Consider the following 23,773-nt stretch of genomic DNA (forward strand, 5'->3'; position numbering starts at 1 on the left):
TTTCACTTTCACAAGAGCCAAGTACAAGGACAGCTTGAAGGAAAGGATGCCTCAGTCACCTACAGGTAATCATCACATAATCAACAACATGGTAGTACATTTGTTGCTAAGAGTTGCCTATATAGATGGAGAACACTTTTTTTAAATGGTTTCAACATTTCTGCAATCTAAAATGACTAATAATTACTATCGTTCTTATGTATTCTAGTTTGTGTATTAAAAAATAACCCACAGAACATTTTGAGAGAAATTTACAGATTATTTTTAATACTGTAATCCCTGGGTGGTTCAAACGGTTAACATGTTCAGCAGCTAACCTAAACTTTGGAGGTTTGAGTCCGTCCAGAGGTACCTGCAAAGAAAGGCCTGGCAGTTACTTCTGAAAAATCAGCCATTGAAAATATTGTGGAGCACGGTTCTACTCTTACACAAGTGGGGTCACCGTGAGTTGGAATTGACTCGACAGCAAATGGTATGTTTAATATAAATTGTTTAGCAGTTAATTAGCACTGACAATTTATAAATTTATCTCTAACAGGTATACTTTCAGATAAGAAGCCCTGGTAGCACAGTGGTTAAAGCATTCAGCTGCTAACCAAAAGATTGGCAGTTCAAACCTACCAGCCGCTCTGCAGAAGAAAGATGTGGTGATCTGCTTCTGTAAAGATTACAGCTTTGGAAACCCTTGGGGCAGTCCTACTCTGTCCTATAGGGTCACTAAGAGTCAGCATTGACTCACCAGCACACAACAACAGTTCCCTTCAGTATTCGACAGTTTAAAATAACATAACTTAGAAATCTCTAATTTCACAGTGACACTGATATTTTTTCAGATGAACAGTTCAATGGATTTACATTCATCTGTTGCTGTTATTGTTGTCAGGTTCAATCATGTTGGTTCCGACTCATAGCGACCCTATGTACAACAGAATGAAACACTGCCTGGTTCTGCGCCATCATCACAATCGTTGCTATGTTTGAGCTCATTGTTGTGGCCACTGTGTCAGTCCATCTCGTTGGGGGTCTTCCCTAGATAATTCACCTAGATAATCATTTTTCTTTTGTAAACGTACTGTTCTTGTTTTCTCCTTCCTGGTAGTCATTCTAGAATAATAATCCAAAGTAAAAAAACATATGCTTCACTTACTGAATGGCTTGTCTTTCAAAAGAAGCCCTCATATAGGGTCCAGTGCATCTGTAATTCTAGCTTAGAGTAAAAATCTTACAAATCATGAATAAATACACTATCACATTTACATGAAAAATAACGGAAGTTGATTAACCAAGGCTTTAGCATCCAGCATTGTTAAACAGTCACAAGAACCTCAGAATCCTTTTTCTCAGCATCAGAGAATAGAGAATTGATGGGGGCAGGGGTGGGGGTGGCTAGGAGAGAACTTCACCCTCAGTGACACAGCAAGCTGTCAGGGAACCAACAGAACAGACTGAATTAAAGCCAAGTTAGTAGCCTGCTGATTTCTAAGTACTCGACCACACTACTAGAATCATTCTCTCAAAAAGAACGGATTAATTTAAAAGCAAAGTGGCACAATCTGCAAAATCATCTCATTTGCTCCACTAGGTGAAAATGATTACAAGAGGAATGGGAATGAACTATCAAAAAACTTCACAAGAAAATTGAACCGATAACATAACAGCTAGACTGAGAATGAAAAGTACCCTCTGAAGGGAAATCAGCGGAAAAATGTGTGTGTGTGCAAGCAGGTATTTCCATAACACCCGTTTTCAATTTAAAAGCACCTCAAATATTATAATTAAAAACAAATTCAACCAGCCCCTAGAAAGTGAAGTGTTCTAAAATAATAAAGAATCTACAACCTATGGCGTTGTAGTCCCTGTAACACCTCTATGGGAGAAAGTAATTGAGCTAATGAAGTTCAGAACATGTTGATATGTCAGAAGAGTTGTCCTTCTGGGCAGCTAGTACCAGGATTCCTCATTAGTGGCAACCATGTTCCCACAGGAGAAGAAATCACTTTGCAAAAGAAAAAAAAAAAAAGGAGAGGACAAAAAAGGGAGGAGCTGGGGTGCGCTCTGTTTGGGGAATAGTCCAGGAGAAGAACCAAGGAATCTCTGACTAGCTATACTGACAGATATGGGAGAAGAGACACAGTGGACTCATTATTGGAGCAGGCAGACAGAACCATAGGATTGAGGGGTTTGTGAAACAAAATCCTCTCCACCTCCTGTATGAATCTAAATAAAACCTCCTTGGCTCATATGCTTTTCAGGAAAATGAAATTTTGGGGGGAAAAGGGGTGAATCTTAAACAGCCCAAACTTACTCCTCTTCCATTATTTTCTAACTTTTGTCAAAATTTGGAAAAAGTATACTATGTCCATTTTGTATGAATGTCAACCCTTCATTATGTGTCTTAAAATATGAAGTATGCAAATACATCTTTCTTTGAAGCCTTTCTCAAAGTTTATGGACAATGCTCTTAAAAAAAGAAAAAGATGAAGAAGAATATAGTCGCAAGAAGCTAGGCATTGAAATGCTGCATCACTGTATATGATTTTAGATGCATAATTAGAAATTTAACTGCTTAGATTATATTAAGGGTTGCACCACTACATTTTTACAAGGTTCATTAGCCTAATTATACACTTAATTAAAACAAACTCAGTCACATGTCAACAATTTCAGTTCTAAGTATAATTTCAACCAATGATAAAACTAAGTAACAAATGTTTTACTGACATCTAAATTGGCTGAGTTAGTCAGAGTTTTGCTTGGATAATGCAAACTCCCACAAGTGCCACCCAGCTGTATGGAAATGATCATAATTCATCTTAATAAAAGTTGACGCAGTATAAACATCATAACAGGAGTGAGGCAGAGTATGAACGGGCAGAAAGTGATCCCATCAACAGGGACTCTCTCACCTAGCTGAATGTGGCACATGTGGGCAGGACAGTCCCTACATTTGATCCTGAAAACACCGTGACATAGAGGATGTCAACAGAAGAAGGTGTAAAGGAATTCTAAGTTAAAATAAAATCTTGATTTTTTCAAATCTTTAATGGATTTGATGGAATAGACCAAAAAAGGCCAATAAAAATAGAGAATTTCTTCAGATTAGGGAAAAAATGACACGCACCATACTACCACAAAGAAACATGATATATCTAAATACATAATACAACTTTTCTCTCTAAAACAAATGCATATATTATGGTCCTCTATTACAACAAACCAGTTTGCAGCTGAGAATGCACATTTGAAAACTTCCAGACAAAAGACTACAGATGCAGTAAACTAAATTTTTTTTCAAATGTCATTAAATTAAAATTGAGTACTCAAAGCTCAACAGCATATTTATTCTTTTAAAAGTGATACTGAATTTTAAAACTCTACACTGACTTGAAAAATACAAAGGTATAATAAAGCTTAACACCTGAGCTAGTTCCAAGAAGTTCAAATTGGCTCTACTTCTTCATTAAAATATACACCTAACCAACTAACAAGTGTGGATTGGGATTGTCAAATTTATGATATAACAGTAAATTCTCATCTCAGAATCATGATGAACCAAAAAAAAAAAAAAAACCCAAACCCATTGCCATCAAGTCAATTCTGAATCATAGCGACCCTATAGGACAGAGTAGAACTGCCGCATAGGGTTTCTGAGGAGCAGCTGGTGGATTCGAACTGTTGACTTTCTGGTTAGCAGCCATAGCTCTTAACCACTTCGCCACTTGGGCTTCCAGAATCATGACAGAAGAGAAGAATTATCACTTTCCTCCATTTTGTAGACTAATCAGCACCTACCTAGATAACCAGAATACCAAGTAACCATGGAGGACATTATAAGGCATAAACAGAAAATAATCTGAAGATAAAATATATTTCCATGATTTGATCATTATTAGCTGTCAAGGCCAACTACCCTGCTAAATGATTTACATATATTTTCTTATTTAAACCATAAGAAGCTCTGGTGGCACAGTGATTAAGTACTCAGCTAACCAAAAGGTTGGCAGTTCGAATCCACCAGCTGTTCTGCAGGAGAAAGATGTGGCAGTCTGCTTCTGTAAAGATTTACAGCCTTGGAAACCCTATGGGGCAGTTCTACTCTATGAGACAGAATTTACTCAATGACAATCGGTGAAGCCGTAAAAAAATCATAAGAGCATCTCATTTCTCGTATGTGGCGACTGAGACTAAGTGAAGTCAACTTGTCCAAAACTTTGGTAAAAGACAGAGCCAGATCCCCTCCCAGGTATCTCTGGCTTCAAAACTTGGATGGCTCCTAACAACCCTTCTTTCAGTAACATAAGGCTTAACATGTGGTCATGTCCATCACCAACTGACACAGAGAGGTGACACAAAATTTCTAAGTAGAAAAAAATTAACTTTTTTATTTTGGATGTGTTGTAGAGCAAAGAGTGATACAGATTAAGTGAACTAAGAGATATAAAACTAACAACAGAATTACCATGTATATCTTAGACGGGAGAGCCAATTTCGGATTTTTACTGAACAATTAATGGATGAGTATGTTACTTCTCAAGACCTTCCAAGAATGTCTGCTTGGTACACTTGCAGACAGTGGCACTCTGCTTTTCAGTTGAGAGGGAAATTATTTAATATGTGCATCCAGAATGCAGAAAACAAACTTGTGTTTGTATTTCAACCATGCTCGGTAAAGTAGAGGGTCAGCGAAAAAGAGGAAGACCCTCCACGAGATGGATTGACACAGTGGCTGCCAACAACGGGCTCAAATATAGCAATGATTGTGAGGGTGGCACAGGACTTGGCAGTGTTTCTGCTGTACACAGGGTCGCTGTGAATCGGAATTGGCTCGACAGCACCTAACAACAACAAATAGCAATAACATGTTCCTATGTCATCAGAGTGTCTCGGGAAAACTCTTTAATATGGTTTAACCATACCTAACATTAATAGTCATGAGTTCGTTTATTTCTTTACTGAATAAGCTTTATTGGGCAATAAGTATGAGCTAGATCCTAGAAATATAAAAAAGTATATATATATAAAACATGGCTTTTCTTCCAAAGAAAACTGTAATTACTTTACACAACCTTCCTGAAACTAGTAGCATTTGTGATTCAAATAAGGAGGTTGTGTTTGACATTTAAATCAGGAGGAAATGAAATGATATATGTGAGAAGTGATATCAAGGTAATGAAACAGTGTGAATTAAGAGTTCCAGACGGGGATTAGTTAACTTTATTTTTAAATAAAACAGAAGAAGATGACTTTAAAAAAAAAAAAAAGCATCAAGAAGAAGATAATACCATCTTTGCTACGCATCTACTCGTCTCCATTTCTACGTATCAAGAGGTGGTCCTTCAAGGAAGGGGTTGGGAGATGAGCAAACCCATGCTGTCAAGGATGACACTAATCAAGGAAAACGTCCTACCTAATGTAGCAAACAGCCTTTGTAAGTAGACCTGGCAGGATCCGTATTTACAAAAACTTTATTATATATCAGGTCTCAATAATACCTACAAGGCTCTAAAATTTCTCTAGTATTAATTTCACAAGTTTAAATTACTATTTTCCTGAACTATATTTGATATGTGAGGTCTTCTGCATCCAGGTTCTTCTCTTTACAGTATGTAATTCCCGTTTTCCAGTATTTCTTAGATGCTGACTTTTAAAATCTAAATCAGAAAGCAACACTGCCATGCATTTGTCACTTTTATGAAAGTATTTACTAAGTGTTTCTGAATTAGTTATATCTCCAAAATTAGGATTTAATAATGTCAAAGTAAGATCGGAATGTTGTACAAAGGAAGAAGTTATTCTTGGAAATTTCAGCTTACATGCCATGAATATGTATTCTTTATTCCCACTAGATATATGTGAATTTCTTCACAAGTTCCACTTAATTTCTTCCTTTCTGCTACACTGCATTGCTTAATTTGCCCTTGCAGCCACCATGGAGTTTGAAGCTGCTCCCTTTATAAGCTGTCATCACATTTAAAATCACCTTCCCCAACAAGTCAGCTTCACTTACCTACCTCAGACAATTCTTCCTCTATCAGCTCACAGACCACCTATTGTATATCAACATTTACTACAATTATAATTGTGTGTTTTTTCGGCTATCACTCCATCTAGACTCCAAATCCGTAGAGAAAGACCATGTCCTGTTCATCTTTGTTTCCTAGTGCCTAACACAGGATTTACAATACAGTCAGTGCTTGGGAAGGTTGTTGTACCTGAATAAGAAAAATCTACTTCTAAGCATTGCCCTGAGAACAAGGGAGACAGGCAAGTGTCTCTGGGCTCCTAAAGGTTGGTGTCTACAATTCTGAGCAGTCCACCTGCTTTCTCTCTCCCACCATCACCCTAAATCGGCAGAAACGCTACTAACCTACCTCTACAGAGGGATGAAACACAGGTGTTGAATAAAAACAAAATAATTCTTTTTTCTGTTTCCCAATACAAAAACTGGTGACCCCTAAAAGGAGTTAATAAAGAATCTATTTTCCTTAAATGTCGTTGTCCCTTATATAGGAAAGATGCACAAGGTTTTCCTTATTAAGCGCTAAATTAATGAGGATTAAAAATGACTCAGGTATAGAGAAACAGAGCAACTTCTAGTTCTCTTGAGTGAGTTCCACAGCTCAAAATGAAAGTTCACAGTAACCAGCGACTGTGGTACAGTTTGTGAATGCCTTCTTTTAAATTAATCTTTCTGGTAGATTTCTATCTTATTCTTCCTTTGCGTTAAGCTCTTCGTCTATTTTTTCCTAATATCCTTTTCATAGTGAAGTAGGAAAGTGTGTAATAAAGGGCAGAAAATAACATGTTTATAATTGAAATGCTGGTTCAAAGCTGGAACATACACAATTAAATCTCAACCGTGCTGCGCCCTGTTCAGCAGTTAAAGGCATATTTCTATTGTGAAGCTGTAACTCACGCAAAAGAAATGAAAAACTTTAACTTTTGAGATCATTTGAAATTACATTTTTAAAGGAAATAAAGGCAAGGGCTATTCTGAAAACAACTAATCTTGTTTGAGTGAAAGTTCTCTGAAGAAATCTTAATGCTTCTCTAGAGTTTAAAAAGAAAACTGAAAGCAGCCACAACTCTGTGAATATAACACCATCCCAAAAATTCAAGGTACATTTCTCATCTTGTTACACAGCACACACATTCAAGCCTCCTACTCCAGCAGAGCTCTAAATAAATCACAATTTCAGCTTCAGACATTACATAAAGCAGGTGCTTTACCAAAGAGATGAAAACTGGACTCACCATGTTTACTGACATATACCAGGAAGGTAGTACAATTGTTCAAATACTTAGTAAAAACAAAATTCAATTACACATCTGCAATAGGTATTGCATCTGTCCTTTACAACATACTAGATGTTGTTCATTCCTTCATGACAATTTTAACTATGTTCTAAATTCTCAATCACTCGTCTATGGCTACTTTCCAGCTTTTCCCTATTCTTCTCCCCGTGCAAAGGAAGTTAAAATGAAAAACGAAAAAGGTGAAAAGGAGGAAGGAAAAAAAGAAGCTCAAAAGTAGAAAGCCAAATATGTCACAAATACATTTCGCCAGGTAATCAGTAGACGGGGAAATAGGAGAAGATGAGATTAAATCTTAACAAGTTAAATGTGTGTAGGTTTGGGCGCCAAGGAAAGAACGGCAGTACACATTACACTTTGCTTGTTGTTGGCGACAGCAGTCCAGCAAACGTTCGTTAGAAAATCAAGTCACAGTATTTGAATACAGTAAGGGAAAAAACAATAGATTTTTCACAGAAGAGCAGTAGATCAAGGTAACTCATACAGCATTTGAAGTTTTTAGCGATATGTGTTTTTTTTCAATAAAATAATGAAGTCAGGATTACCTAAGAGTACACAAATGTTGACATTTGAGTGTGTGGAGACTGAAGGGAAGGAGCCACATGGTAGGAGATCAATCCATAGCTTGCCTAACTTTTAGAAAACGTCAAACATAATCATAAACAATCTTATGAAATTGAATAAACAAACATACAAATTAAAAATAAATCTTAATCTAGGTTTTCCAGATCATTTTTATTGGCTAAATCTTTCTGGAAAACTGCCTGAAGTTCTCATTAACTTTTCAAATCCAGCTGGAGTTCTAACTTTAAAGTCTACCATCAATTTATAGCAAAGTAAAATATTTGCACAGATGTGCTGAACAATAAGCATATTAGGATCATTTAAATGCATGGTTACTTAGTGTTCCTGCAAACCTTCTCTTCATCATGTGCTTTCTGTGATTATGATGTATACGTATGAATGAAGCAGCAGTTGCCCACAAATGAAAATGTTTTCTATTAAGCATATGCTAAATCAACACCACTCTACATCTGACCATAAAGGAAGATAAAACACTCAACATTATGATTCAATTAAAAACCTCCAAGATACGTTACCTGCCGCCTCGAGCACTGAAAGGCACTACATGGATCCCCAGAGGCCCTCCATCGTTGGGGACTTGTACGAGCTTTACCATATCACTGTGAGACAATGATGAATGAAGGAGCATGAACATGGACTGTAAACAAACCAAAACTGAAAGAAAACAAAACAAAAAACCGCAACAACACAGACACACAGTAAACAACGAAGGAGAACAAAACGAAAATCCCACCAAGCACACGTGCATATACATACATATTCTGGAATATAAGCATGGGGATGAAGCAACATTAAACACTACATACCTGAACACTAGTCTGATGGCATGGAGGGAGAGCAATCATCAGAAATAACTACATTAACAATTGCACAGACCATTTCTCTTGGACCTTGTGTGTAATATAAGCATACATTTTGCAAGGCAAATCTATAGATTTCCACGGAAATGTTTCCATCGCCAGTATCTACAGCAAGGGCTCTACAGATTGAATGAAGGTGCTGCAGCTACATAGCACACTATAATTTATACAGTGCTCTTATATATATGTCACATTATTTGATATTTCCAATAATTCAAGGAGGTAAAGTTGTCAGCCCTGTAGGTAGCAGTCCAGAGGTGAGCCAGCTCTCCTGACCACCCAGGATCCCATGACAATCCAAGTCACCATTTCCTAACCTGCTGTAAGAGCTCTGCAAAGGCAGGTGATGAAGCCTCTTCTTCAAAGCCAATGGTTTACCCACCAACAATCAATTAACTTTCATAGACGTCTTTATAATTGAAATTTAAAGGCAAAAAGTTACTTCTATGACAGGAAGTAACATGAAATCATTGCTATAACATGACTAAGGTGCTTAGTGCAAGGGGCGTAACATTCTATATATGCTCATCAAGTCATTTCATTGAATCTTTTCTATTAAATTAATAAACTTGGATCTAATGAAAATTGGTATAATTTGGAGAATGTGAATTCTCCAAACCATTTAAATGAGGTTTTGCTTTCTTTATAGAGCTTCTAATGTATATACAGCAGTGGAGACCTACGCATAAGCAGTACTTGTTTAGCAATTAATATTTTAAAATAGTATTTCAATTAAATATCTAGTAACCTGGATAACTGGAAATTATTATCAATGGATTTGATAAAGACCACATTACAGTTTTTATTATAGATAATGCAAAACATTCATTCTTTATTTATATTTCTTAAAGAGAAACCTGAAGTTATCTTAGGTACTGTAAATGTACTGCATATATAACATAAAGGCTAAATATAATTAAAGACAGACATATGAAAGATGAAAATATGTGCACAGATTTGATCACATACACTTATTAGGACAAAATAAAATTTTGCCATTCTGCCCAAATATTTACTAAAGTAACACTTCAGATTTTTTTCCCACAGAATTTCGTAGCATTCTGTTTTAGATACTGTTAATACCATTTGAACATCTATTTAAACACTGGTTTGTCAACTAAGAATACTATAACTTTAACTAATTTTATTCCACATTCTTTCTAAAAGGAATTATGAGGTGGCAAGCATGTCTTAAATACAGATATTCAAGGGGACTGTATTAACCAAACGTAATTTAATTTTGAACTCTTGTCAATTCTTGCTGGGAAATCTTAGAGCCTTCCCCTGAAGACCAAGTGAAGACAGAATTAAGAGTGTATACATTAACATCTAGAATCCCACCTATTACACAAAGTAAAAGGAAAAACAAATTGACTGCCCTTCCTGCTCTAAATTATCAAAGGAAGAAAAAGTCCTAAGAACATCTTCCATTTAAAAATGTCAATTTTCAAGCAAATTGGAAAGTTGTGATAAAATAGGAAAATTTTTCTTTGCCCCTTTGTACTAAAAATCATGTTCAAGGTCCCTAACCTATGATCTCTAATTTTTTCATCCAATATCTTGAAAAACTCTATTTCTTCAAATAAAAAAACATACTAAAATACAGGCAGTCCCCAGGTTACAAATGTGGGACTTACGGACAACTCTTAATTGCCCTTTAATATTATGTAAATTTGCCCTCACTTTGAAAGGATTGAACCAACCCTACTCCCTTCATCACAATCACCTTCATTTGCTGCACTTATAGCTTTTAAATCACTGAAAAAGTTTCAAGCTTTTCTTGCACTAAAGTAAGGCTAAACAAGAACCATATGCGCCTGTTCCGATTTACCTACAAATTTGAATTAAAGACACAGTAAGGAACGAATCTCGTTCGTAAACTGGGAACTGCCTGCATAAATACTGCTTACATGATCCAACTGTTTTTTCAAGTAAAGTATGTCTATAATTTTTTTTTTAACTGAGTAAAGCTGAGGAACAAATGACCAAAATACTGACATACCAAAGCAATCTGTAAACAGTTACAGTGTTCACAATGCTGTTCACATGGCAAACGTTTTAAATCAAATACTATTTTATAATTTAATAGTATTTGTCAAAGCATGAAACTCAGGACAGGTACATGGGAAGTTCCACGCTATGGTTTTTATATTACATAATTAACTCAACAGATGAAAGATGCTCTTTGGAAAAACAAAGCAACACAAGTCATGTGTTTAACTAAACACAAACATTCTGCATGCCATATGCTTTCGGAATACTTGCTGCTATCAACGATGCTACATAAATGTTACATATTTAGTTAAAACCATCAATGACTTACTCCAGAGAGAAGTTGGGTATATTCTCCAAACCAGTGTCGGCATGTCCAACTGGTTCAACACGGCTATTGTCTTCTTCTGTCCCATCCTCATCCTAGAGACAGTACAACACAAACAGAAACACAGTCTATGTTAGGTTTACTTCTATAATGTAAAAGGGAACTGGATAAAACTGGAGTCTTATAAACATTAAGATCATGTTAACTAGGTCTTTCATTCAGGGAAGATGACCTTTAATGATAAGATGGATGTGTGTGTGTGTGCACGTGTGCACGAAAAGCTCTATTTTAAAGCAGTCTCCTGAATCAGCATATCCCAGGAGGTGAACAAGATACCACTAGGATAACAAAAGAAAACATTAAAACTTTTATTTATGCAAATTTCATCTCATTTTTATTTAATTTTTGGTATATGTTTATGAAATAATTGTGTATGATATACTAATAATATATGTGAAACTAGGGATGTAAGTTCAAAAATCTTTAGTGATATGGATTTGAATCAAAACAGTTAAGACTATTATAAATTTTAACCTTTACCAATATCTTCAAAATCATAACTTCCAGTTCCTCAGTTCTTACAAACACAGCTTGTCAAGAAGAGATGCATTGGGTATATTTCCCACCTAAAGTCCTTCCTTCTATGAAATTTCACATAAAGTTATCTAATTATTAGGAGGCATCTGTAAAGGCTCTCATGGAGACCTCATCTGTGTCATAGTAAAACTGTGTTCCACTGAGTTTTCAAAGCTGTAACCTTCCAGAAGCAGATCACCAAGCCTTTTTTCCAAAGAGCCTCTAGGTGGACTTGAACCACCAACTTTTCAGTAAGTTGTTGAGTGCTTAACCTTTTGTGCCACCCAGGGGTTACCATGAATCAGACTTGACTCAAAGGTCACTAGTTTGGTTTTTTGGTTCATAAAGTTACTAAGATCTCAGCCATAAAGAACCAATTCTGTTGACTTCTGTTTATATAGGGCCAAGCATAGGAAAAGGCACAAACAGAAGCTTAGTTAAATCCACTCTTGTATTCTTCCTTTTACAAAGACATTTTATAAAACTTACGTTTCAGCATGTTACAGAAATTGGGTTAAGTATGTTGGTACTCCAAAATATGCAAGTGGAATGAAAGTGATGGTTCAGAAAAACAAATAAATGTCACCCAAGAATGTGCCTTAATTTATAATCCTGGCCATTGTTTTTTCATTAAAGAGTTTATTAATACTTGGGTTGGCTTTTTAAGATCATCTGAATAATAATAAATATGCCGGACTGATATCAATGGTCTTATTAATCAAATTAGAATATTTTAAAAGATTTAGATTCTCCAAACACAATGGCCAAGAGGCCCCCACATTCTTCACCTTGGATCTACAGTGTCTGGCATATAGTAGGTACTCTGTAAATATTTTTTGCTAATTAAAGCAAAAGCACTGCAAGGTATCTCTGGGGTAATAAGTTTTCTAATACAACTATATAAAACTCATTTAAGCTATTTTTTGGAAGTTTATGCGCGTAATTTATATATATATATATGTAATTTGCCAAACTTATCATTTTTGCTATATAAATTTCCTAGTGATATTACATGTGAACTTATTAAATCACCTACAGTAGAAAAGCAAATCCACAATTCGAGTAAAACTTTATATTTTTAATCATGTCTTTGAGAGATCCATAATTGAAATTTATATGCTATCAACAGAGATATCGATCAACAAAATAATAAGCAAGAGTTACAGGTTTGGGACACAGTGTCTGACAATATATTAAATTACTGAAGAGATATTAAGGCAAGACAGAGCCACTGGTAATGTCCAACTGACATTTCCTCTGAGAATCTACCAAAATAAGAAGCTAAAAGCACTGAGCTTTTCTGTAAGTGGTAGATATGTTCCGTGCATCCCGGATGGCAACGCACTGCATGAAGCCAGGCTACTTGAAGATTGATGATCCTGTGTTTTGAGACGCTCTAATATGCACTTCTTAGTCATCTATCTCTCTTAAGCACCAGCACGTAATACATTTCAAAGGTTAACCAGCATCTTGAACTTGCCTAAGAACTGCATTGTGAATGTAAACAAGAACTCCCAAAATGATGTTTTTCCACTGGGAGTAGGGTAGGGAGGACAGCAAACATGACTGTTTATAAATCAGATGCAAAACATAAAAATAATCTTAACAAGTGAAAGACATTTTGTTTCAGAATGCATTCATAATTTAAGCACCACTGAAATGCCACCAAGATGTATAACCAGTTCAAATACCTTTTTGGTACTATGAAAGGGCCACATAAATGAAATGCCCCAAACTATAGTGATAAAACAGGAACTGATCATTGACACATTCATTGTTCCCACAGTGGCCATTATCAGGCTCCCACAAGCGTGTAGAATATTATTTCATGGAGCTGCATATGGTGTTCAGTTTGGATTGCAACATTCACTGCCCTGAGGCTGAGCTGCAGTTGCTGTGGGAACCACAACTTAGAAATTCCCAACTTTCAAATGTGTAAATATCAGCTCCTATATTGCTTTATTCTGTTGTCTGGTACTTTTTTTTTTAAGCTGTGACTGAACATTAACAAGAGTTATACACTGAATTCCATTATAACCATAGTAAACTAAGCTCAATTATATATTTCAAATCAATATTTAAGGATTATAGTCCTTAAATAGTGTTACTGAATGAATTTCCAGGCGAGTTAATATACTTTTTTTTTCTTTTCCCTTCTCTTCATTTTATAACAGAGCATAGTGGAAGAGCTTGGGCTTGAGTTTAAAAGACCTAGATTTGAATACCTGCTCAGCCATTTGTTAACGTTATAGCCTTAGGCAAGTTCTATACCCTTTCTACATTTCTACCCCTTCTGCTGTAAAACGGGAACAATGAAAACATCCTCCTCTTAAGACTATTGTGAGGAATAAGATAATCCACGTCACAAGCATAACATGCTGCCTGCCCGACACACAGTAATTGTCCAGTAACTATTAGATGATTTTACTGAAGAGAGAAATAAACAATAAATACACAGTACACAAAATACAACCCAATAAGTGTTTTAGGGTCATGACACACAGGCACAAAGCATTTTAAGAATATATAATTATCCATTCATATTCTGTGCCTAGCAACACAATATAAAACATATTGCCTAACAATTAGATATAAAACACTATATTTTAGAAATTTTCATAACACCTAAAATTTATTATGTTTTGCTGTATACAAATTACTTTCATTGTAAAATGTCTCTGGGATAAGAAAACAAATCAAGAAAAATACAATCTGAATGCTATATACAATTAAGTGAATGATACAGGAGGGGGAAAACACTGAGTTTCTGGTTGAATAAATTTTCAAGAGAAAGTAGGTATCAAGAACCCTGAAAGGTCTGAGATTTTAGCCTATTGGAAAGCTCACAAGTTAGTTTGCCATAGTTTCATGAATGCTTGCAGAAGACACAAGACTCCTGGGTTAGAGACAAAGGACTATTTATTACTTAGAGCCATAGCAGTAGCTGGAGTATCATCCTTTTTGTCCTGGTTCCTCAAGTCAAAATTCCCACAAGGTGATGCGAAGAGAACCAGGGGACACCAGCACTCACAATCAACCCCTGAGCTTACAAGACCTAAATTTTTTATACAGGACAGTAAACATGCCTAATCATTGCTCTGGAGGACGACACTATGTCTATTTTCCAAAACTGTTTGCTGTACAATCTCCTTAAAAAGATAGTTCGAACAAAGGCAGTGAGAGCCTGTTCTCAAGGTACACAGAAGTGTGAGAAAACCATGGAAAATTGTCTCCCAATATTAGAGTTTAATCTAAGCACCGGCACATAGTAGAATCTGTACGGTAAGTAGCAGGTTGAAACTGGGAAGATCATTAACAACTGCTCTACGGTAACAACGCCTTCTTAACAGAAACATTAAATTCTACTAGATAAAAGCATTACCCTCAATACTGATTAAAAATGATTTTTCAGTGTAGAACTATATGTACAATTAAAAAATTAAGTGTGAAAGTTGAAAAAGTAAATGAATTTTCAGATATGTGAGGGCTTTACTTCCCATGGACCCTTCTTGCAAAGCTATTTTTGGATGTGCTCCAGCAAACTGAGGAAGTAAACTGAGAAAGAAGAAGCCAGAGGATCCAGGAAACTCAATCAAATACTGGATAGCACCCAAAAAAGTCCCAGAATGGAGATGAGAGGACAACCTAGGAAAGCAGGAACCAATTCAGACTGGAGGAAGAGGAAGAAGAGATAGGGGAAGTCAGTCTCCATGAAAAAAATGAAATTAATAACTGGTGTGACATTTTTGAACACTTGGGAAATAATAGGCTATTTGGTAGAATTGATAGAGAATATAGGGGAAAATTAAAGATATACACACAGACAACAAAGCAAAAGAAAATTAAAGTACTAAATTAACTCCAGGAAAAACAAAAGAAAATACATAAGAGAGGACATTTAAGTACAGTGACCACTGGGTTATCCAGTAGGCAATTCTTACATAGCCATTAAAATGTAAACACAGGCTGATGATTCTAATGCAACAATATTGAGAGGATAAAGACAGGGAGAGTGGAAATAGCCTAAAAGGAAAAACTCTCATCTTCCATAATGAGAGTCAACAGATATCATTAACTGGTAATCAGGAAACAGCAATATAAATATATTATTTAGAAACATGTAAGTCAACACCAAAACAAACAAGGGCACAAGTTGAAAGTGGATGCCTCTGAGAGAGACCCTCAAGGATGGGGAGGAGTGGAGCAGAGAAGCCGAGTTTCTACTGTAGCCTGTTCATGTTATTTACTTATTTTTATCCAAGTACGTAACTGAAATCCCCATCAGGAGGTAGAGGGTCTCCGTAGGTCCAATTAAACATTCAGACTCACAAGACCCCCACAGGCCACCTGGCACCAGATTCCCTTTGAAGGACACAGGACAGGAAATCCGGCTTGCCAGCAGTACAGCACCATGCTTTCCTCTTCAGTGGGAGTAGCGTGCACAGCAGTAATCATAGCTGTCCAGGAGCCTTTCCCTTGGGTCCCCCCAGATGACAGCTCAGGTACCAGGAAAGAGACTCTCTCAGGTGGTTACAAGAGCTACTCTGGCTTAAAAGCCTTATGACCCAGAAAAGTCAGTAAGTATGTCTTGAGACAACTTCACAGGCATATCTGCTTGTCAGATACTAATTTTCTGAGTCCAGACAGAATTTACAAAGAGGGTGCACTTTAACCAAACACAGTGGATGTATTGTGTAAGGGAGCCTAAAAATTAACCAAAGCTTCAGTTCTCATGCAGAAGGAGAAAACATTTTATTAACCCTTTGCCCCACCACATTATATTGATTTCAGCAAAATTTTTAAATGACAGAAGGGTCAAAGTAGTCAAAGCAGAGAAAATAAGAAAATTTGAATATTTTAGAAGTCTGGGTGAGAAGGATGAGTTTTAGATCAGTAGAAATGCCTGGTAGACAAGTGTAGATAAAAGTGCTATGTGAGCCATTTATTCTTTACTCCTATTAAGCTATCTTACCCTGTCCCATAATACTAACAATGTGAAGGCTAACCTTCAATTGAAAAAACCCTCACCGTGGCAACAAACGATACATTCTGAAATCATTAACCTCTAACATAAACTACGTGGTCCAAGAAAACCAGATTTAACTAAACAACAATTATCATTCTAATTTCAAAGATAATCTGGTTCTATTCCCTCCCCTCTCCCTCCAAGGAGACCTGGTGGTACAACAATTAAGCACTTGACTGCTAATCTAAAATTTTGTGGATGGAACCTACCTAGCAGCTCTTCTGGAGAAAAACCTAGTATTCTGCTCCTGTAAAGATTATAGTCTGGAAAAATCCTACAGGGCAGTTCTACTCTGTCACAGGGGGTCATTATGAGTCAGAATTGACTCGACGGCACCCAACAATTTATTTTTTTCCTATTTGAGTATTAAATACTGTAGTCTATGTTCACAGATTTTAAAAGAAGCAGAAGAAAAAAAAAATCCACAAATTTAAGTGGATGCCACTGCAAAGAGTGCATATAATATCTGTAATTAGAATAACACCACTACTTCTCAAACACTCACCATGTATATTTTACATGTAAAATCAAGAGTACAAATTGGGTAACTGGTTTGTCTACTATACAAGGAGCACAGAACCACACTGTCTACTTAACAGGAACATAATAAAGCTTCATCTAACAGTCAATCACCTGCAAATCTACACTCACTCTCAGTTCCAAGAAACAAGATATTCTGAAGTTATTACTTGAAACAAAAGCCTAACATTTTAAGAAACAAATTTATCTTAAAAAAAATTTCATAAAAATTGAAGTTATACTTTCCCACTTAAAATTCCTGCATACCTACCTTTAATTTTTATGTTTAAGAAGCACAAAAAGAAATCAAAGTTCTTATGGTACCCTCTTAAACAAACAAATTTACAGTATTTTTCTTCAACTCTTTTGCTTATGATTCTTCATAAAGTAAAATATTTTGTTTCAATTCTATTACTACAACAAATGCTAAACTAGATGGTCTTTTCATACTTTTTAGAGTATCTTTATGATTTTCCTAATGTAATAAGAGACATGCTAACTATTAATGAGCTGTAGTATCTGAGAGAAAATATTTATTTGGATGTTGACAGCAAGAATTAAATCACTTTGTACTTTGGTATACATTTGGCAGAAAATAATTCCAAGGGGATCTCTTTCCAGGTCTCCTAAGTATCACAAATAGGATTCCAGAAGGCTTTTGTGTTAATGTTGTGTCTACTTGATTAATTGGCCAAATCACCAGGGAAAAGTAATTTCCCATCATACGTGAAAAACAGTTGAAAACACCTGGGGGAAGAGGCTTCACAATTGTAAATAAATCTATTGCAACCTTCCCAAAAGGCAAAATTCGGAAATGTATGATATAATTTTACTTCAGGATCACTATATTCTACTAGAGCAAAAATATTCATAGGGGAAAAAGAAAACTAATTCAAATACCCTTACGGACAAAAATGTTGTTGTTGTTAGGTGCCATCAAGTCAGTTCCAACTCACAGCAATCCTATATACGACAGAACAAAACACTGCCCAGTCCTGCACCATCCTCACAATCCTTGTTATGCTTCAGCCCATTGTTGCAGCCACTGCGTCAATCCATCTCACTGAGGGTCTACCTCTTCTTCCCTGACACTCTACTCTCCCAGGCACGATGTCCTTCTCCAGGGACTGGTCCCTCCTGACAACAGGTCCAAAGCATGTGAGACGAAATCTCACCATTCTCACTTCCAAGGAGCATTCCAGCTGTACTTCTTCCAAGACAGATCTGTTTGTTCTTCTAGCAATCCATGGTATATTCAATATTCTTTGCCAACACCATAATTCAAAGGCATTGTTTTCTTCCGCCTTCCTTATTCATTGTCCAGCTTTCACATGCATATGAGGTGACTGAAAATACCATGGCTGAGGTCAGGCGCACCCTAGTCCTCAAAGTGACATCTTTGCTTTTCAACACGTTAAAGAGGTCTTTTGCAGCAGATCTGCCGAAAGCAATACGTCATTTGATTTCTTGACTGCTGCTTCCATGGGTGTTGATTATAAATCCAAGTAAAATGAAACCCTTGGCAACTTCAATCTTTTCACCATTTATCATGATGTTGCTTACTGGCCCAGTTGTGAGGATTTTTGTTTTCTTTAAGTTGAAGTGTAATCCATACTGAAGGCTGTAGTCTTTGATTTTCATCAGTAGGTGCTTCAAGTCCTCTTCACTTTCAGCAAGCAAGGTTGTGTCATCCACGTATCACAGATACTTAATAGGCCTTCCTCCAATCCTGATGCCACGTGCTTTTTCATATAGGTCAGCTTCTCAGATTACCTGCTCAGCATACAAACTGAATAAGTATGGTGAAAGGATACAACCCTGACACACAAATTTCTTGGCACAGAAAATAAGCACCTCCAGTGTTCATCTGTTTGTTGAAACATCTCAACTGGTATTCCGTCAATTCCCGGAGCCTTGTTTTTCACCAATGCCTTCAGCGTAGCTTGGACTTCTTCCTTCAGTACCATTGGTTCTTGATCATATGCTACCTCCTGAAATGGCTGAACATTGACCAGTTTTTTTAGTACAGTGACTCTGTGTATTCCTTCCATCTTCTTTTCATGCTTCCTGCATCATTCAGTATTTTGCCCATAGAATTCTTCCAATATTGCAACTCTAGGCTTGAATTTTTTCTTCAGTTCTTTCAGCTTGAGAAATGCTGAGCATGTTCTCCCCTTTTCATTTTCTAACTCCAGGTCTTTGCACAATTCATTATAATAAAAAAAAATCTTAAAAAAAAAAGACCTAAAAAAATAGGAGTTCCTAGGTGGTGCAAATGCTCGGCTGCTAACAGAAAGATTGGAGGTACCAGTCCACCCAAAGGTACTTTGGAAGAAAGGCCTTGTGATCTACTTCCCCCAAAATCTGCCATTTAAAACCCTATGGAGCACCGTTCTACCCTGACACACATGGGGAAGCCATGTGTTGTAATCTACTCAACGACAAATGGTTTTTAAAAAATGAAAAGGTCTCCTTGAGTAGTAAAGGGAAATTAATAGTTATTATAGTTTTAAATACAGTCCAGTTCCATCATAATATACACTATACTCAAAAGAAGCCAGAGCTCAATAACAAATTATTTAGCATCATATGAAGAATTATGCAGTGCCGTGATGTTGATTATTGCATGTGTTAGCTTCATCACCTCAACTAGATTCTTAGCATTCTCATCTCAAGCTAACAGGATCAAACAGAATGGCAGAGGTACATTTAACACAGTCCATGGAATTTCCGTTTCCCAGAGAAATGAAATGTTTCTTGTCTTAAAGCATACACAACATGACTCCACACAACCCAAGGCAAGATAAAAGTCTTTAAAATAAGAACAGATGGTACTGACTTATGAAAGCTATGTAACTACAGAGAACAACAAAAAAGTACATATCTTTGCACCTGTTACATGCAGAGTTGAATCTAAAAATTACCAAAATGTAAGCTGACTTCCCATAGATTTTCAGAATTTCAGTATGTGGAGGAATCTTATTTAAGGAAGACATGTAGTCCAATGGCCCATACAATACATGGCTCTCCTTCACATTCCACCATTTTTCCTGCATCTAGGATAACACAGCATATAACTTACATATTAGTCCTTACTAAGTATCACTGAATTTAATAACTAACCCCAGCATCCTTTTTGGCATCATCTGCCTCACTACTGTCCATGTTTATCCCAAACAGATTACCACCCAAGCAGCTGCCATCACTACAATAACATCGGGGCTGCTTGTTTTGCATGAATGACTCTGGACTGTTCATTATCCCACCACCACAGTAATGACTGAATAGTCATCCATTAGGTAACATAATTTTAATCAGACTAATCAATCATAGTTTACCAGAAAAACACTTTTTTTTTCTCTTTTAAACTTTCCTGAAAAAAATACTTTGAGTTATGGATGTTTGAGGTGTATGGATTTTGTAATTGAACCAATCTTGCCTTCCTAACAGTAACATTCTAATCCTCACTGAGGTGATGTTTTAAAATATTCTATTTTCTTGGGTAAGGTAAGTAATAAATGCATAAGTAAACAATACTTATGGTGCTCAGTGGTATATTAAAAGACCATATATAACAATTTTCATTCAAAAATATCAATTCCTCAATGGCTTAAAAATGATTTTAAAATTAATAATTGATTTATTAAGGTTAGAATGACAATATTTTTTAAAGAAACTTGTATTTCATTAAGTAATAAACAACAACAACAAAAAAAACAAATATTTCCTTGCTAGTGATAACTATAAATCACTTCTTTAAAAAAGCAGGAAATATTGAACAAAAAAGAAAACTGATAATTGCTAATATATATTAAGGAAGACCAAAGAAGAATTGACATCTTTGAATTATGGTGTTGGTGAAGAATACTGAATATACCATGGACTGCCAAAAGAGCGAACAAATCTGTCCTGGAAGAAGTACAGTCAGAATGCTCCTTAGAAGCAAGGATGCCGAGACTTCATCTCACACATTTCGGACATGTTATCAGGAGGGACCAGTCCCTGGAAAAGGACATTATGCTTGGTAGAGTGTCAACAAAAAAGAGGAAGACCCTCAATGAGATAGACCGACCCAGTGGCTGCAACAATGGGATCAAGCGTAACAAGGATTGTGAGGATGGCGCAGGACCAGGCAGTGTTTTGTTCTGTTGTACATAGGTTTGCTATGAGTCAGAACCCACTGGACGGTACCTAACAACGACAATATACTGAGGGCTTCCTATGTGCCAGTGACTGAAGAGTTCTCTAGTTCTCATATAACCTCAATTTAATTCTCAACCCAACCCCTCAAAATATTTCAACAAATGAAACATGGAATTTTAATGAGTTAATTGTGTGTTAAGTCTGTTTCCAAACACGACTGAGCAATGTAACCACATGGCAAGTTCCCAAAAATATCTCAAGGATTTGAGCACGACACAGTTGGGATCATAGAGCTGTGTTATTGACACACAAAATATCTGTTAATAAGGTTTACTGAACACTACATAAAATGGTGTCTAGAAATGACCTAGTGTCACATCAGCGTGTGCAACTGTATAGCGGGCTTTAAGTGGGAGGCAGCCTGAGGGCTAGTCGTACCTCTGCATGTCCTTATTAATTTCACCAAGCTCTAGTTTCTTAATCTGAAGAAATGGAATAGCTACTGTTATTTATCGCATAAGCTTGCTGTGAGGGGCACATGGATATCAGTGTATGCAAAGCACTTTACGTATAAAAATACAATTTCTAGAGGAAAGACAAAGAACTAACTTTCCTTAACAGCTGTAACACACCACAAATTGTACATACACTCCCTCATATAATCCTTAAAACCAGGTAAGAATTCTCATTATGAGGGAATTAGGCCTAGAAGAGAGTTCATATCTCTCTCCAGTAGCAGAGATGGGATTTGAAAAATGCATCAAGGTCAGTGGTTCTTCAGTTTCACCATGTTCTCTCACCCTATTTTACTGATGAAGAGTGACCCACACTATTAAGTAATGAACGTGACCCAGGCAACTAGTTAGTGTCAGGGTCAGAATCAGTGAGAAAATAAAATGTTATAAAACTTACAGTGTAAAAAATTAAATTCTGAACACAATAAATGTATTTTCATATAGAGTGAAAATTACTATTAACATGTAATTTTAGAGAATTTCCATTTTTGGAGAAACATATAAATAACGATCATTAAGAAGATTCCAAGGAGTGTATGGAAATGTTACCAGTGGTTATATCTAGGTGACAGAATTACAAGTGATTTTCACCATGTCTTTATAACTTTTAAGTATTTTTAAAATGAGCATACAATCTTTTAGAAAGAAAGCCTATTTTCATTTTTTTTTAAATGCTTACAATACTTTTATAAAACACTTTACATATATACCACTACATTATAATTTCTCTGAAAAATTCCTTGCTAAGAATGAAGGGCCTACAATGAAAATGAAACATTGTAGGGAAATACAAAGATAGCATTATTCACTGGTATCACTATACTGTATTTTTATGCAAATAGTGCGTGTCTTCTATGTTTCTTTGCCAATCGGCCCTCCTTCCGTGAGGTATTTTCTTAAGCGTACAAGCTTATAAAAATATCTTAAGGGTAGGAGGGCACGGTTGGCAAAAAAACATAGAAGGTGTACATTATTTAATCAGTTCTAGAAATCAAACAAATTTTTTTTAATAGTCAATGTTTCAGCCTAGCATTCAGAATAGCTGAAACATTTAAGATGAGAAAAAAGCAAACAGAGTGGCAGGGCCAAGATGGCAGAGTACTCAGATGCTTCTGGTGGACATTTTACAACAAAGACATGAAGAAACAAGTGAATTGATTATTTATGGCAATCTGGGAGCCCTGAACATCAAAGGCAGAGTTGAGGAACCGGACCGAGTAGCAGGGGGAGGGAGAGATGGTTCCGAAGCAGTGAGGAGTTGCCAAACCTGACCTGGCAAGAGCCTGAGCACTTCAGGCCTGAGCAGCTCGAGGGTGAGCGGTGAGGCAGGCAAGCAGCGGTGCTCGGGAGTCACATTTTCCACAATGGGAGAGACCCAGCACCAGAGAGTCTACACGGCCACCCAGAACCAATGAGAAGCAGCCCTCAATCGGTGAAAGATAAGTACTGGCGTACGGCCAATCACGCGGGTCACAAACACCCCCCTTAGGGAAAAACCTGTCTCCCATTTACCTCCCCGCTCCCTTCTCTGCCCTGGGTCCTGGACCGGCTTCAGCAATTGCCAAGTCCCCTGGGATGGAAGTAGGATCCATCCCACAGCTGTAGCCATTCTCCCTGCCTTAGAGAGTGAACAGATTAACAAACAGGGAAAAAATAATCTGCTGGCTCCCCGAAGCCAGGAACCCACAGTAGGCATACCTCCTTTGCCTAGGCACAGGCATAAGGGATCCACGGGCTTTGAGTGCCTTTCCCCCTGCATAGACTCGTGTGGGCCCACAAGTCTATGAATGAAGAACACCAAAGACACAAGGAAAGTAGTAGCCCAAGAGATAGAAAGGGCCACATAAACCAGAGACTTCATCAGCCTGAGACCAGAAGAACTAGATGGTGCCTGGCTACCACCAATGACCGCCCT

General features: G+C 36.7%; 1 protein-coding gene across 8 annotated transcripts in view; it reads right to left on the minus strand.

The window, feature by feature from the left end:
• PARD3 (par-3 family cell polarity regulator) overlaps positions 1 to 23,773 on the minus strand; it is a 651,375-nt gene that overhangs the window by 324,055 nt on the left and 303,547 nt on the right. For all 8 annotated transcript variants that reach the window (XM_023741946.1, XM_023741944.1, XM_023741942.1 and 5 more), the window contains 2 exons: positions 11,083 to 11,174; positions 8,415 to 8,498 (listed from right to left, as the gene is read on the minus strand). In XM_023741946.1, coding sequence (XP_023597714.1) covers positions 8,415 to 8,498; positions 11,083 to 11,174 — 176 coding nt within the window. The remainder of the gene's footprint in view (positions 1 to 8,414; positions 8,499 to 11,082; positions 11,175 to 23,773) is intronic.

Source organism: Trichechus manatus, unplaced genomic scaffold (assembly GCF_000243295.1).
Source record: "Trichechus manatus latirostris isolate Lorelei unplaced genomic scaffold, TriManLat1.0 scaffold00195, whole genome shotgun sequence".
NCBI lineage: Eukaryota > Metazoa > Chordata > Mammalia > Sirenia > Trichechidae > Trichechus > Trichechus manatus.